This window comes from Anarrhichthys ocellatus, unplaced genomic scaffold (assembly GCF_004355925.1).
Source record: "Anarrhichthys ocellatus isolate YVR2014 unplaced genomic scaffold, GSC_Weel_1.0 scaffold2, whole genome shotgun sequence".
NCBI lineage: Eukaryota > Metazoa > Chordata > Actinopteri > Perciformes > Anarhichadidae > Anarrhichthys > Anarrhichthys ocellatus.
The window spans coordinates 16146333-16162824 of record NW_022280032.1 but is presented as its reverse complement, the minus strand read 5'-3'; the positions used below and the strand labels follow the sequence as shown (position 1 = coordinate 16162824).

The 16492-nt window shown below is 43.1% G+C and overlaps 2 protein-coding genes across 7 annotated transcripts in view; both read left to right on the top strand.

The window, feature by feature from the left end:
• abcc8 (ATP-binding cassette, sub-family C (CFTR/MRP), member 8) overlaps positions 1–11605 on the top strand; it is a 50609-nt gene extending 39004 nt beyond the window's left edge. Inside the window, exons 23-39 of one of the 6 annotated variants that reach the window (XM_031870976.1) lie at positions 313–438; positions 660–756; positions 1294–1362; positions 2213–2460; positions 4187–4344; positions 4834–5061; positions 5629–5721; positions 6340–6442; positions 6857–6970; positions 7643–7763; positions 8381–8511; positions 8605–8683; positions 8864–8972; positions 9648–9751; positions 10143–10276; positions 10851–10913; positions 11372–11605. In XM_031870976.1, coding sequence (XP_031726836.1) covers positions 313–438; positions 660–756; positions 1294–1362; positions 2213–2460; positions 4187–4344; positions 4834–5061; positions 5629–5721; positions 6340–6442; positions 6857–6970; positions 7643–7763; positions 8381–8511; positions 8605–8683; positions 8864–8972; positions 9648–9751; positions 10143–10276; positions 10851–10913; positions 11372–11509 — 2115 coding nt within the window. In that variant the 3' untranslated portion in view covers positions 11510–11605. Of the gene's footprint in view, positions 1–312; positions 439–659; positions 757–1293; positions 1363–2212; positions 2461–4186; positions 4345–4833; positions 5062–5628; positions 5722–6339; positions 6443–6856; positions 6971–7642; positions 7764–8380; positions 8512–8588; positions 8684–8863; positions 8973–9647; positions 9752–10142; positions 10277–10850; positions 10914–11371 lie in introns of those variants that run through there. The other 5 variants (XM_031870943.1, XM_031870951.1, XM_031870959.1 and 2 more) reach the window with 5 other exon arrangements.
• An 870-nt stretch (positions 11606–12475) lies between these two features.
• On the top strand, positions 12476–14801 carry kcnj11 (potassium inwardly rectifying channel subfamily J member 11). Its single transcript, XM_031871016.1, has one exon. The coding sequence runs from the start codon at positions 12643–12645 to the stop codon at positions 13798–13800; it is 1158 nt and encodes a 385-aa protein (XP_031726876.1). The 5' UTR covers positions 12476–12642; the 3' UTR covers positions 13801–14801.
• The last annotated feature ends 1691 nt before the right edge of the window (positions 14802–16492 follow it).

Here is a 16492-nt window from a genome sequence, read left to right as displayed (position 1 = left end):
GTGTGTGTGTGTGTGTGTGTGTGTGTGTGTGTGTGTGTGTGTGTGTGAAACAGAGATATTTGCAGCTATTATCTTAACTAACTGAATAAACGGTATATTTACAGACCCTTTTACTCTGTAATAGTCAAACAAAATGATAAGATTGTCCATTTAGGATTCTGTTATATTATTCAGGATGTAAACATTACATTTGGGATGCAGACAGTTTATCTCAGAAAGATTCCAGAGCGCATAAAGACTGATTTCCAGTGTCGGCTAATACTAAAGATTGCATTTCCTCTTCTGTCTCTGTTTGTGTATCTGTTTGAATAGATCATTGCCATGAAAGATGGCACTATCCAGACTGAAGGGACTCTGAAAAACATCCAGAAGTCTGAGCCTGAACTCTTTGAACATTGGAAAACCCTGATGCACAGACAGGACCAGGATTTTGAGACCGTAATTACTTACTAGACATTTGAAGTGCGGATGAATCCTTAATGACTCTGAATCTTTGCTTTGCGTTGATTTGACAGTTTTAAGATTCAGGATAGTTGCATACAACCCAGTGCTCCTTAGAATGACAGTTTGATTATCTGGATTTTTGCTTAATGTCTCACCAGATTGTCGTCTTTAGTATTGTGGGGAGAATCACAAGCTTTTCTTTATATCTCCTCTAGGAGACGAAGGCAGCGAGTATGACAGATCTGGAGAGGAAAAACCTTCGCAGGGCCATGTACTCCAGAGACGCCGCCAGGACTGAAGAGGACGAGGAAGGTGAGAGGTCACAGGAAACAACAGCTTGATTTCATGTTTGTATGACTGCAGTCAGTCCTTTACTGATTTCAGTCTGATTTTAATGAATGCCTGTGTGTATACTGATGATAATAGTAAAGGCGGAGTATCATTTCCATATGCTGTTGTGTGTACTTGCTGAGGAGCAGCACCTCTTACATTACATTAAAGTTTAAGCTGAACAGCTTATTTTTAATGTAACACCTGCTGCAATAATTTGAATGATTCCAAATTCCCTGTATACCATTCCCGTCCCTTGTTATCTATTTATTATATCCTGTAAGAAAACATGACGTGGGTGTCAAATGCTCCAGACATGACTTGGCTTCTCTTTAGACTTTCAGCAGCAACCAGATATGACACCGCCTTCTCTCTTGCAGCCTCCTGATGTGGCTGAACACTGAATCTGATCCTTTATCTGTATGTGTCTCTGCTGTTGAATGTGCAGCTGTAGTGGAAGGTGCTAAGGTGCAGTGGCTGTACTCTTTATCTGTATTCTGTATTGTCTCCCGTGCGCTGGTGGCACCCCTGAGTGGACTTGTGCGATGGCTCCAGCATCAAGTGCTGCTCTCATGTTCGATCGAGCAGGTGTGGCCAGAAAGCATGGACTGAAAAAAAAGTCTGTGACGCTGCAAGCAACCCGCAGCTGTGTCAGCTTCTTCCACCATCTTAGAATCTCATCATGCATCATTTTCTTTGTCCCCAAACATTTGTCACTCCTGCTCCACAAAACCTACTTAATGCCAGCATGATTGCACAGTAGATGATGGTGGCTATTGCCTGTTTAGCCCTGCTAGTCATCCACTCCCTTTCCTTTCCTCCTCCACTCTCCTGCCTCCTTTTTGCCACCGACTCGTAGACTCCTACCTGCAGCCTCATGCTCCAAAGCTTGCTGCATGATGTGATATAATATATATTTACATCAGGGGTGGGGAGGAGGCTGGAGGTCGTTAACAAGCTCCTCAACCCCAGTCAGTGTGTCATGGCTGCTCCGTTGCCCCTAAAAAACATGCCATTCATGTGAATGAGCATTTGCTCGGTGTTTAAGAATATGAATATAGATGCTGTCGCCTTTTGATTAGTTTCTCTGTGGTTGCTCCTCTCATTTGGCCCTCTTTCCCTTTTCTTCTCTTCTCTTCTTGTCCTGTGTTAGTAGATGTTCTTCAAAAACTTCTGAGAAATGTGTGACAGAATAAGATAGACGGAGAGAGAAAACAAAGATAATGAAATATATAGGAGGAGGAGGAGGAGGAACGGCAGAAAGGTCAGGGAGCACATGAGCAGTGAGTCAAAGCAGAGGAGACCACAGTTAAATACAGAAATAGTCCTTTATGTATAGCGCACATAATATACATTCATGTGTTATAAAATGCAATAATTTCTCACTTTCAAAAAAAAGACTATTGACCATTTTAACTCGTCTCTGTTTTAATCCCAGAGGAATCTATTGAGAGTGACGATGACGACAACATGTCGCAGGTCATGCGTCAGCGTGCCACCATCTCCTGGAGCTCCTGTGGCGCCTACCTGTCCTCCGCCGGGGTCCTCCTGCTCACCCTGCTCCTCCTGTCTCAGCTCCTCAAACACTCCCTCATGGTCGCCATCGACTACTGGCTGGCACACTGGACGTCAAACGTCATCGCGGCCAAGATCAAAGCAACACCTCGTAACTGTACCGTGGTTCAGGTGAGCGGCTGAACTGGATCATTTCTGTCGAGATGATTTGTTCTTTGCTCTTTGCTTTTGTGTTGATCAGCAGCCTTAAGTCAAGAAGTATTTTCCTGCTTGTCACTGTCTTTAAGGGGAGATATTTCGTTATAATCGTTTTATTTATTTTTCCCTCAAAAAAGCCACACATTCTCTAGTATAGTTTCTCAATGAGGATGTACTGCTTTTCCAATCGTATCTCTAATCTTTGCTTTTGTTTTGTAAAATATTGTATAGTTTTGGATCTTTGGGCCTTGAAAATGTATTAAAATTAGATGATTTGAGGAGGTAAAAACCTGTGGTTTATAGACTTCTGACTTCTAAGTAAAATAGGAGGTGAAACATTGTCTTATGTGATAGTGTCACTGGATATCTTTAGGTTTTTGACTGTTGGTCGCACAAATCAATCAACTTGATCATTGTGGGCTTCAGAAAATTGTTACAGAAAGACAATAATCTGCACTTTAATCAATAATGAAAATAATGGTTACAGAGCTATTTTGTTAGACCATGCTGGAGTGAAATTATAGAACAATTTTCATGCAAATTCTCCTGTGAATCTCAGTTGAGCAGCACTGACCTAAAACACAAACACAGACACTGCCAGCTCCAGACGGAGCGTTCGCTAACGCACCCTGAAGCAACTGCAGCTCAGACTCATCTGCATGTTAGAGAAACAACAACAACGCATTGATGGAGTCTCGGAGAAAGTTCAGCTGGGAAATGTAAACACGCAGAGCTTTGTTTCATGTAGATTGGTCGAAATACCTGCACATGTCACATACATAAATGATCTCTGAGGCTTTTAGTCACAACTGATATGACCTGGAATAAAACCGCATCTTAATTTAGAAACAACAGAATGAAGTGTGCGTGTAGGCGAAAGTCTTTCACATACACGCACAAACTGTCTTTGACTGAAAGACAGTTTGTCACCTATAAACTTCTTCACCTTCATTCAGTTTAAAGTTCGTCTTTCGTCAGCGACCTCTTCCCCAATATAGTCTCTAACTGGCAGTCACACACACAGAAAACACATTCAGAGAAAGCAGAGAGTAGCACACACCTCGCTCAGATACACAATATCAGTATCGGCGAAGGTTAAGCTGCTTCGTTCACACGTCGGGATCACACCAGCTGTTGGCAGGTTATCATGTTCCAGGACCAGCAGCTCTATTATTAACAGTTATATACGTGTCTGTGTGTCCGTCCGTCTCGTTAATTGCAACGCTAAGTCACATTTCACACAGTCATGCAAAGGCTAAAGTCAACTGGGATTTGAGGAGTTTGAAGAGCACTGTGTCCTCTTGTCATATATAAACAGAACAGTCGTTGCCAGGTTTATCTAATCTGCAGTGTGCTGTAGACAAATCCATGAGGGGACACTCAGAAGTCCTGTTCTACTATCAAATACAAACTCTGGCACATTACTGACACTGTATGTAACTGCCAGGTTGCTGACTGACAGCACGGAGAGGAGGAGAGTTATTGCTGAAGTCTACCACATACATTTTTCAAGTATAACCAAGAGTGCTGGCTTCTGTCACATTAGCCTCAGAGTTTAATTATGTTTAAAATTGCAGAAAACCCCAGTTCTCTCTCACTTTATCAGACACACACACACACTCTCACACACACACACACACACACACACACAGTTGCGATCATGTCTTTGATAATCTCGTCCCTCTCTCTCTCTCTGTAGGATTGTCACTCGTGGTATCTGTCAGTGTTCAGCGTGCTGTGCTGCCTGGGCATCGTCCTGTGTCTGGCCACCTCCGTGGCTGTGGAGTGGACCGGCCTCAAAGTGGCCAAAGAGCTGCACCACGACTTGCTCAACAAGATCATCCTGGCCCCCATGAGGTTCGACGCTCAGTGTGTGTGTGTGTGTGTGTGTGTGTGTGATGAGATGTGAGCTCGCTGATACTGTGTGTTTGCTGAAACAGATCATTTAAACAGAGAAACACCGTTAAAAGCATCTTGTTTCGCCCCATTACTCAGAGTTACAGAGCACCATCTGCTTGCCTTACACACAACCTAGGAGACATTGCTTACATAAGATGCTCACGTGCACATAACACACCTGCATGTACTGTATACACACTCACATACACAGCTAAATAAACAGATGCCTTTCACATAAAATAATTCATTCAACCAGCTGACTGCACAGCGCGTCTGAGCAGATGCATGTCCAGTATTTTTGTCTCATTGTGGACATGTGGAAATCTATGAAATATAATTATAGTCTCTAAGGCTTATAGGAATGTATGTAATCTGGGAAAATAAAACAATTTTCAAATTAAATTATTAAATGGATAAAGGGTTAATTAAATGTTTTTATCCATCCAGGCTGTTTGAGACGACTCCGCTCGGCAGCATTCTCAATAGGTTTTCCACAGACACAAACACAATTGACCAGCACATCCCCACTACCCTGGAGTGCGTCTCCCGCTCCACCATGCTGTGTATGTCCGCTCTGGGCGTCATCTCCTACGTGACCCCCGTCTTTCTCATCGCCCTCCTGCCGCTGGCCGTCACCTGCTACTTCATCCAGAAATACTTCCGGGTGGCCTCCAGGTGAGTGGGACCGGACGGAGGGACGGATAACACTGACTTGTTGTTCACTGTATATTTTTCATTTCATTCATTTACATTCTACAATTACACACAAATAACACGTAGTACGGTTTTAAAGGCTCATTCTGATATTTCTTTTTTTTACTTAACATATTTGAATTTTACTTTTTCTGCCCAAAAATAGATTTCCCATAAGGCACAGACTTTTTGGTGACTAAAATTAGATTTATTTTGTCAAAGCAGGATGTGAGATTTGTCATTTTGGCTCTGTTTTCACAAGTGCTCTGGTGCTTATATTTCCTATATAGACGCAGGCTAAAATGCATAAACCCACTGCTTTGTCCATCCGTCAAATGCAAGTGGCTGTACTGTACCTGACTGAGAGTGGGATGCATGTCAGAGTGAAGCCAGTGAAATTACTTTTCATTTGATTCAACTGCTCTCTGAACCTGTTTAACCGTGCAGTTCTGCTTTCCTCGCCACTCCAACCTTACAACCTTTGATGTTATTTGAACTTTGCTTCAGTTGATATTTCCCTCTCTACTGTGTCCTCTGTCTTCTGGTCAGGGACCTGCACCAGCTGGAGGACAGCACCCAACTCCCTCTACTCTGCCACTTCTCTGAGACAGTGGAAGGTCTCACCACTATAAGGGCCCTCAGGTGATTATCAACAACAGGTTGAACTATCTTAACTGAATGAGCAACAGTATTATTGTACAACATTGTTTAAGAGGGATATACATTTAAAAATGTGCTTGTTGTTAACTTGGATGTTGGAGCTTCACTATGCAGAATGATGTATGTGCAGAGCTCGATGTTAAAAGTCTGTTTTCACCTTCAAGTGTTGAAGGGGCAACGTTTCTCTCTGCTCACCTTCAGTCTCAGTTAAACGCGTGTACTTACGAGATGATTTAGTGACATCACAACTAGTTTGGAAGCCAATCATGGTCCAAAATGCAACTTGATGTGGAAACTTGAAATCTTTATCTTTATTATTATTTTTTTTGTCTTTTAACATGTTCGGAGTTTGATAATGTTTAATATGTACCTCAAAAATACCTCATATTTTCACTGTAATTAACAAATGTTGTACCTGTGTCACTATTTAACTTCCTGTAATGATGATATGTCTTTCATTCAAAACACAAGTCCAGAAGTTAAATAATTCAGATAATTACATTAGTATTAGTTAATTGGTTATTGCTGACACTGAGCCAGTCAGGCAGATGGACTCTCAGGACACAAACAGAAATGAGACGTGTCTTTTTCCATCGACAGGTATGAGCCCAGGTTCAGACAGAGGTTACTGCAGTTCACGGACGCCAACAACATCGCTTCTCTCTTCCTCACAGCAGCCAACCGCTGGCTGGAGGTCCGAATGGTAATGATCTGTCCTCTGTTCAGTGCTAGAACATTCAGTGCAGTCCTGTCCGTCAGCAGCTGCTGATGTTGCTGGCTCCCTCTGTTGGGATCCTGAAAAACTGAATTTTTCAGTACTCGCTTTATTAAGATCACATTTCGTGTTCTTCATGTGATGGATCGACTGCATGCGGCTCGCAGCTCATTTGGCTTCTTGTGTTTCACAGTTTGTCAGAGGAGATAACCGTCAGGTGTTAATGGATTCATGTGCAGAGATGCAAAAGAAAACAAACAGGGCTTTTTAGCAGCATGTCCGTCTTTTTTGTGTGTGTTGACAACAAACATTGATGGATCTGCTTTTTTTAATTCACCTTTTTGAATTATTCAGCGACGTATTATTGTCCTGCTGTGAAGTTGACATGGTCTCTCTCTACAGGAGTATATTGGAGCCTGTGTTGTGTTGGTAGCAGCTGTAGCCTCCATCACAAACTCTCTCAACGACCAGCTGTCTCCCGGTCTGGTGGGGCTGGGGCTGACATATGCACTCATGGTGAGACTGTGTGGGTGTGTTTTATTGCTTGTTTACTGGAGTCTTTAAGGACATTACATTGTGCATATTCTAAATGATTACCAAACTTTTTACATTTGTTCTGCTCTTACTATATTTAATTATATTTTAGTTTTTCCTAACTCGTTACTTTGAGTTTTAATTATAAGGACAAATTTATCTGATCATATTGAATATTCAAAAAAACTCAAATCTGGACAAAAAACATTTTTTTACCATTCTTGGTGGGATACATATGAGAGATTTATAAAGAAAACACCTTCAGATCCATAATCAGTGGCTAATTGCATATCTGGCAGCAAACAATATAACTATAAATGTGATCATGTAAAATCTGCCTGAAAATCAGTTGAAACAGATCAGCGCCTATATTAAAGTATTGGTAATTAAGTAATATAAACTACATAGTTGAAGATGTTTATAAAACTTCTTTCTCAATATAGTTTATGTCCAATGAAAACCATGTGTTTCCTAATTTGGTGAATTTAACATTTTCAGATGAACTGAATATTTAAAAGTTGAGCTGTTCTCATGTTCCATAGACCACTGGACTATCTGACAAATGCTAATGAAGTGTATGCAGTGACATTTGACAAACTCCCCCTCCTCCGCTCCTCCCCTCCTCCTCCCCCTCCTCCTCCCTCTATGTATCAGGTATCCAACTACATGAACTGGATGGTGCGTAACCTGGCTGACATGGAAGTACAGCTTGGCTCAGTCAAGAGAATTAACGGCCTGCTCAAAACTGAACCGGAGAATTACGAGGGACTGCTCAGTGAGTGCAGCAACACACTCACAGTTCCAGCTTAAATTCAACCTCCTTTCACCATTTCAACCGGTGCCCATTTGGAGTTTCTTGTCTGAGGTTTTTGGCTGCAGCAAGGCCAGGCCAGCACTACAAACACGAAAGTCTGTCACTGACTGAGTAATGAAATTAGACCATTGGCCAGTTTCAAAATGAATAGTTTTGTGGCCAGGCTTACCTGTGGCGCACTTGGGCACGAGGTGGGATCAGTAAAAATGCACAATTATAGGTTGGCTGTGGGAGGCTTTGACAATCATAGCCAATCAGTTATTTGACTCAAACGTAGCTTAACCTTGTCATGTTATATGTCAAACATTGTCAGCCCAAGGGGCATCATTATGCTGAGGAGAAATGTATCGTCATCCCACTGCTTTTATATCCTAGTAATCTATCATACATGCATGTTTCATTTCAGCCAGAAGGGATTTTGGAAAAAGGCATTGTTAATACATTGTTAATGAACAGGATTAAAAATATAATAATCTGACTCCAGTGATCACACATTTAACGATAACAGTTATAACCATTATATTAAGGTGTAAAAGAGGGGAAGCTAAAATCCACTGATATTTCTGCGTCTGTCTCAGCTGAATCTCAGGTCCCTGACAGCTGGCCCAGAGAGGGAGAGATCAAGATCCAAAATCTGAGTGTCCGATACGACGCCACGCTGAAGCCAGTGCTCAAAAATGTCAACGCAAGCATCCAACCTGGGCAGAAGGTGGCCAAACTGAGGAAACCTGTGAAACCAAAAAAAAAAAATCAAAAAAGTGAATGTTGATGATAATGATGATTCAGACTTCTTTGTTTTCAGGTGGGGATCTGTGGCAGGACAGGCAGCGGCAAATCCTCTTTCTCCTTGGCCTTCTTCCGCATGGTGGACATGTTTGAGGGTACAGCAAAACACCAACGCTAACATTGAACTCCTTGTAATGTCAAATGCAGTACATTAAAATGACTATTTAAAAAAACTACGAGAAAGCATTTACATGCAACTCTAGCAAGAAAAAACTGCACTCTGCAATGTAGTCTATGTGTGATGTGTTTGGTTCATGATTTTCTTTCTTTCACAGGGAGGATTGTTATCGATGGCATTGACATTGCCAAGCTGCCTTTGCAGACGCTCAGGTCTCGCTTGTCCATCATCCTTCAAGACCCCTTCCTGTTCAGCGGCGCCATCCGGTACGATGAACTTCACTTCACAATTAATTTTACCAGCAGGACGGCTTGTCACAGAGGTTTATATTTGGTGATAATCGAGTTGTGACAATCTCCAGTAACTGAGCCAGCTGGCAAACTGTGACACACTTCAAAGACACTCATCTGAAGCACAAGTAGAGCTGAGGGCTTGTAGATAAGAGGACATTCCTCTGAAAACTTCACCGGTTATTTTTAGACTGTGTGATAACATCAGGACAGCTGAGAGAGAGAGAGAGACGGAGAGTATGGACAGTGACCATAAAAGCTTTGTCATGTTGGAGGAGAACAGATGAGTATGCATTTAAGGAAGCTACGTGATGCTGTCAGACTGTAGTTTTGGATATTTTAGTCAGTCGAATAACGTAAAAATATGCTTTTGTGTAAAGTTCATTTACATGCTTGATGCCTCGGCTCTCACCTCGTCACTCCCCGTAGTGTACACTTTAAGGGAGAGAGATTAAGAAGTGATGAGCTACTTCAAATAGATCGAGATCACAACGACATTGCCCCTTCTTTAATGTTAATGTTAGTGTTGAATGAAGGGAAGGGGTTTATTGAGGGTTTAGTTAAGGATATATTATGTAGCTAATTAAGATGCCAAAAGTGTATTAATAAGTGTGTATGTGCCCGCATGTATGTTTATGTGTCTGTGTGTAGGTTCAACCTGGACCCAGAGATGAAGGCTACAGATGAGATGCTCTGGGAAGCTCTGGAGATCGCTCAGCTGAAACCCGTTGTTAAATCCCTCCCAGGAGGCCTTGGTGAGAAATATGTGATTGTTTAAGTGTGTGTGTGTGTGTGTGTGTGTGTGTGTGTGTGTGTGTGTGTGTGAGCTAGTCTGTTCATCTTCTTTTCTTCCTTTCTATCCAAACCAAGGGTCTGAGGATAGAGGGAATTGCTTTGAGGCAAATTCGTGCCTTCCCCAGTTTCTCTTTACAAAGATCAGGCTGCTGTGTCAGATAACACATGAGCATGAATCTGTCTGAGCCGTATTACGTGTAGCCTCATCGTAACACAGAGACGTGAATGGAAAATCAATAAGATATTGATCTGTGCGAGTTAATGGCCAATTACATCTTTACATCTGTATACTTAATATCAATGTACCTAAATATGAAAACTAACAATATTCATGTATTTTATTTTATTCAGATGCTATGGTGACAGAGGGAGGAGAAAATTTCAGTCAGGGTCAGAGACAGCTGTTCTGTCTGGCCAGAGCCTTCGTCAGGAAGAGCAGCATCCTCATCATGGACGAAGCCACTGCGTCCATAGACATGGCAACGGTCAGTGTGTTTTGGGTACAAGAGAGCACTGCGAGGTGGTAGAAAGGCATGTGCATTGTGTCTCTCAACTGATCATAAATTATTTTTAAAATGACATAATAATTTAGATTTAGTTGTTCTCTCTTGGTATATTTATTTAAAGACTTGTCATTGTGGAAGTGACAGCGATTCTTATCAATTTTGGGTCAAGGGTTGCACCTTTAAGTGATGCTTCTTTTTTTTTTAAGCAAGAGGATAAAAGGAAAGCCGGAGTGGAGGAGGTGTGCTTGACTCAGAGAGAACAAAAGAAATGGAGGGGAAATACTCAGAGCCTGAGGAGAGTCAGTGTTTTTATTCTTCCAGAATGATCGGTCACAAAGAGCGACACTTCTAGCTTTCTATAACGCAGCTGCACTGCCCTCGAGGAAACACGGTGAAGCGCTTAATCGGGGACACTGAGATGAGGAACAAGAGAGGGGACAGTTTGAAAAATGAGCTTTAACAGGGTTGAACAGTATATGAAGGAACATGTTAACTGTTAAAACTGCTCTTTATTTTACTTTGCTCTCCTCTCCCCTTGCCTCTGTCCTCACAGGAGAGCATCCTGCAGAAAGTGGTGATGACTGCATTTGCTGACCGAACAGTAGTTACTATAGCAGTGAGTATCTCCCCCACAGCATGCAGCGCTCCCATTTCCCCCAGAGAGAGCTGACCTTTGTCCTGCACTGCTGATGCAGTTGTTGTAAAGTGATACAAAGCAAACAGATGCAGAGTGGACAAAACAACTATTTCAAACTGTTTCTGCGTGATTATTAGCAAAAAAGGAAAGTGGAAATCAGAGCAGAAAATTGTATCTCTGAATTCATAAGGTTATCTCACGATAAAGTAATCGAAAAGATCATCAATGAATATTGAAATATCAGAACTCTTCACCGTAAGATATTTCATATTTTACTGTGGAGGAACATTTTCCTGAATTAGAACCTCTTATTTCATCTCTCTTAACAGCCAGTTTCATTCGAGTTGTAATTTTGTGTGATAAAGCATTGATTATTGTTTCAAAAGACTCATTTAGTGTCAATATAGTGACTGGTTTTCTTCCCCTCCACTGCACAGCATCGCGTCCACACCATCGTGAATGCCGACCTAGTGATTGTGATGAAGCGGGGGATCATCCTGGAGTACGACAGGCCCCAGGCCCTGCTGGACAAGGAGGACAGCGTCTTCACCTCCTTCGTGCGAGCAGACAAGTAGCACAAGAAGGAAGGAAGCATTAGAAGAAGACATTCAAAGTGCAATTGTCCCATGGAAGATATATTCCTTTTATTTTATAATCGTGATGTAGAATATTTGTACATAAAAAGTGAACTCTTTGTTAATAAAATGTAAATTATCATAAAACATGTGTGGTTTTTTGTTGGGGTTGGTCAGGAAAAGGACTGGGATAATTTCCAAAGTTTTTTTGTGCTTGTGTGAGTGAAACTTTATGAGTGTTGATCATCTCCACATACTCAGGGGTGTCACAGTGGGAAGAGCAGCTGCGTCTGTCACAGCCAGGACTGACATGTGACATTAGAAAGTTATAGAGGAGCACAGCCGCCTGTGAAATAAAGTTTCCATAGATGGAATGGAAAGGAGAAGGAGCCCAGCCGTTTTAAAACCCTGGATGTATGAAAAGGATCCTGTCGGTGGACAGCTTACTTTCTATTCATGTAAATTCAAAGTAAATTCCAAACAGCCTGAAGATGATTTACTGATTTAGTGCTCTATTATATATTATATATTATATATTCAGAGCTGCCTGTGGCTTAAGCTAAATGGGCCCACTCCAGCATTCTCGTTGAAAATCAAACAACAGAGATGGTGGCTGGACGGAGTAGGCCTACCTTATCTCACGTTACCAAGTTAATGTGACGTTACCATGCTATTGTGAAGTGGCGGAGTCAGCACAGAGCCGAATGCGCCACTAAAGCCTGCCTTCTGATCAAAGGGATGATAAAACTCAACCTAGAGGCCCATTATGCTCCAGCATCAATATTTGACATCTCGCTGAATTTCCACGGAGAGTGCACACTGGGTCGATCCTCAATGGAACGCAGCGGTGTGGCGCATCTATGCCCTGTCTGTGGGTGGTGTGAGTGACAGCGACAGCTGGGGAGCCGGATGAGGAATTTCCCCTGGGACTTCGCGGTTGTGGAGCGCCTGATCTGGAGGCAACGTGAGGAGCGCACATACCTCCAGACAACGGACAGCAAGACTCTACTGTGCTCGAAAGCTGAGGAGCTGTAAGAAAAGACACCGGGGAAGAGGAAAATAATTCATCTTTAGCAGGGCAGAGACGAATCACACAAAGCCAAAAGGCTGCGGGTCCATAGCATGGGAGCGCTATGTTGTCCAGGAAAGGACTCATTCCTGAGGATTACTTGCCGACACGTCTGGCTGAAGGTGTCCTGCAGCCAAAATTGTTTAAGGCCAAACCGGGGAAAGCACGGTTCGTCGCCAAGAACGGCACCTGCAATGTAGCGCACACCAACATCCGAGAACAGGGTCGATTCTTGCTGGACGTCTTCACCACTCTCGTGGATTTAAAATGGCTCCACACAATCATCATCTTCACCATGTCCTTCCTGTGCAGCTGGCTCCTTTTCGGGATGATCTGGTGGCTTATTGCGTTTGCGCACGGTGACATTGACCAGAGAGGAGGCGACTTTGTCCCGTGCGTAACGGGCATTCACTCCTTCGCCTCCGCTTTCCTCTTCTCAATAGAGGTCCAGGTGACCATCGGCTTCGGGGGCCGGATGATCACGGAGGAGTGCGTCTCTGCCATCATTGTCCTGATCGTGCAGAACATAGTCGGTCTGGTCATCAACGCCATCATGCTCGGCTGCATCTTCATGAAAACTGCGCAGGCCAATCGGCGCGCAGAGACGCTCATTTTCAGCAAGCACGCAGTCATCTCCGTCCGAAACAACAAGCTGTGCTTCATGATCCGCATCGGTGATCTGAGGAAAAGCATGATCATCAGCGCCACCGTGCGGTTGCAGGTGGTCAGGAGAAGCACCACCAACGAGGGCGAGGTGGTGCCTCTGGACCAGATCGACATCCACATTGATAACCCGGTGGGCACGAACGGCGTCTTCCTGGTGTCCCCCCTCATCATCTGTCATGTGATCGACAAGGACAGCCCTCTGTATGAGCTGTCCGCTTTTGACCTGCAGCACGAGGACATCGAGGTGATCGTGGTGCTGGAGGGGGTGGTGGAGACCACGGGCATCACCACCCAGGCCAGGACCTCCTACGTGTCGGAGGAGATCCTGTGGGGTCAGCGCTTCGTGCCCACAGTCTCCGCGGAGGACGGCATGTACGCGGTGGACTACTCCAAGTTCGGTAACACTACGAAGGTCCCGACGCCGTGCTGCAGCGCCAAGAAACTGGATGAGGCAGGTGGCATCGCTCGGTTTAAACTAAACGAGGGCGTCACCTTCCGGGCGACTGTGAGAAGGCGGCGGGGCTCGGTGGTCCGCAGGTCCAGGAAGGAGATGTAACTAGGACCGGTTCATGTAAACCATGACTGCCAGCATTTTATTTTAGGATTGATTATTTAAAATGGAGGATAGTTAAATGACAAAGTGATGTTTCTTTTATAATTAATGTATGTGTGTTATGGAATACCTCTAATCAATAATTCACATCAGATGCAGTCAGATGTGCGCACATCAAGAAGCTTTTCACTGATTGTCACAGAATTCACCGACAATGAACACAAAGTACAGTTTGGATGCGTTTGATCTTTTTATTATCATCAAGAGTGTAAGCATGTAAGCAATAAAGGAGAATATTTCATGTAAAGTGTTTTTGTGGCTGGAGAGACGAAATTATATGATTTAAAAGGGACACCTCAATGATTTAGCATTGCCCTTCCATAAAGTTAGGGGTCTCACAAGCATGGCCGGACCAATACTGGAGGTTTGAGGTCAATATCAATATTTGTGAGTTTGGAAAAATCAAGTATTGATCCAGCAACATTTTTGATAAGGATTACTGCAAATTGGTTATTTACGAATTGAGAACAATGTCTTTCAGATGAATAGACTATACCATGCTATGACTGGCTTGTGACATTGTTATGTCAAACTATACTAAACAAGTTTGAGGGTCAAACATAATTTCCTGGTGAATTTTCATGAACAAATTCATGATGTGTTATGAAGAGTCTGCATTCATGTAAAGAATAACAAAATATAATTGGATAGAATATAATGCAGTAAGGCTCCCAGGCAGTCTGTATTGCTGTCAAATATGAATTCTGCTTTTGATCAACTTTTCATTTAATGTTATCACTGCTGAGTCAACACACATGTAAGCATGCTTTACTCTTCCATTTTGTCTTTACACTATACTATGACATTTTTACAACTGTTTTTACAACATACTATACTATACTATGAGTGTTACATTCCCCGTTTGGCATCTAAGGGATGCGGGGAGTAACGATGTTATTTTTCCCGGGGAAAGAGAGAGTGAGTAGTGAAAATGGTTTGTTTAACAAAGGAATATTTATTTGTAAAAATAGCTAGCTGCTCACAAGGCAGAAAAAGAAAACAACTCTCTGATAACCAGAGAGCGACACTAGTTGATGAACACAATGATGGCAACAGCCCACACGGCTGTATCCGGGGTGATCCACTGATCCACAGCTCCACCACTACGCATTTCCCAAGGGGTTGTCCTTCTGGAGTTCCTCTCCTTTTATTCAGCGTAGCACTGATCAGTGATTGCGCCCAGCCACCTTCGATCCAGGAACTGGGCGGCAACCGAGAGGACACAGAGAGTGCTCCCGACTGCGGCAGGCAGGTCCTATATACCCCTGGGAGACTGGCCAGGTGCCAATTGTACCGAGAGGCTCCGCCTACAAGGGACCTGCAAGACAGCACAGAGAATCAGAATCAGAACCGTTTATTGCCATGGTATGTTGAACATACATGGAATTTGACATGACGGGAGGTGCATAACATTTAACAACAAACAACAGTGCAAAGTAGAAACATATTAAAATTTACAGAAAAATATAAAATAAAGTAAAATATAAAATAAAGTGGAATATAAAATAAAATAAAGTGGAATATAAAATAAAGTGCACAAGCGAACAGATAACAGGACTATAAACAAGTGAGATGTAAGTGTAGTGTAAAAGTGTCGAGTGAAATAGAAGGGATGTGCAGGGGAGTGACCGGTAGGAATTTGTCCTGGGGATGACAGAGTCAGTCGGGGTCCCGGGCTCTGTTAATGAGCCCGACTGCCGACGGGAAGAAACTGTTCATGTGTCGTGAGGTCTTGGTCCTGAAAACAAGGGCACGCCCACAGCAGGCCCTGCTTAAAACCAGAGGCCGTCACACACTCAGGACATAAAATCGTCTGTCTGTCTGATTCACTCAGGACATAAAACTGTCTGTCTGGACTCTGGTGTATCTCATAATTCTAACATTCATTAATTGAGGGCATGTCTGGTTATTTTTGCCCTCTTTCACTCTTTGTGACCTTTTACAAGATTTGGAAACCTCACTCTGCTTGGCCTCTCAAGTGATGGGTCTCTCCCCTCGGGTCTCTCCTGGATGGTCCTTCTAGAGGGCTGACGCTTTTCCTGCACCCCCCCCCATGCCCATGGTTCTCTCACATTCTGGATGACACTGAATGAATTCTAACTGGAATGCTTGTGATGAAGCCTCTCATTTTAGTGTCAAACATTATGATTCTGTCTCCTCTCCCCCTCTCTCACCCACCCAGTCCCACCCTTTCAAAATAAAAGTATGAATCTAAAATGCAGAAAAAAAGAGTAGCGCTATCTCAATTGAACCTGAATGACACTACCGGTAACATTGGCGTGTGTATATATTGCCATTTCTTTCGGCAGTAGAAGCCACACTGTCAAAATTTCTTTAGAAATTTTCTAGTTCAGTGTGCTTTGACTGCCTGTGCCAAAGCACACTGTACATTATCCATCGGGCTTAATCATACTAATAATCAGGTTTATCCAAAAGTTTGGCGCGCTTCTCCTCACACAGCGTTGCCAACCGCGGCATGAAAAATACATCAAAACGTGCGGCCTGATCGGGAATAGTGTGCTATCTATTTTTCGGAGAGATCCGCCAAGCGGTTTTCCCGAAAATTCCCAAAAACTGAGCAAAACTTCTTTATTCACTTGAATGGGGTTTCGGCGTGAAGAGAGCTAAAAAAAAA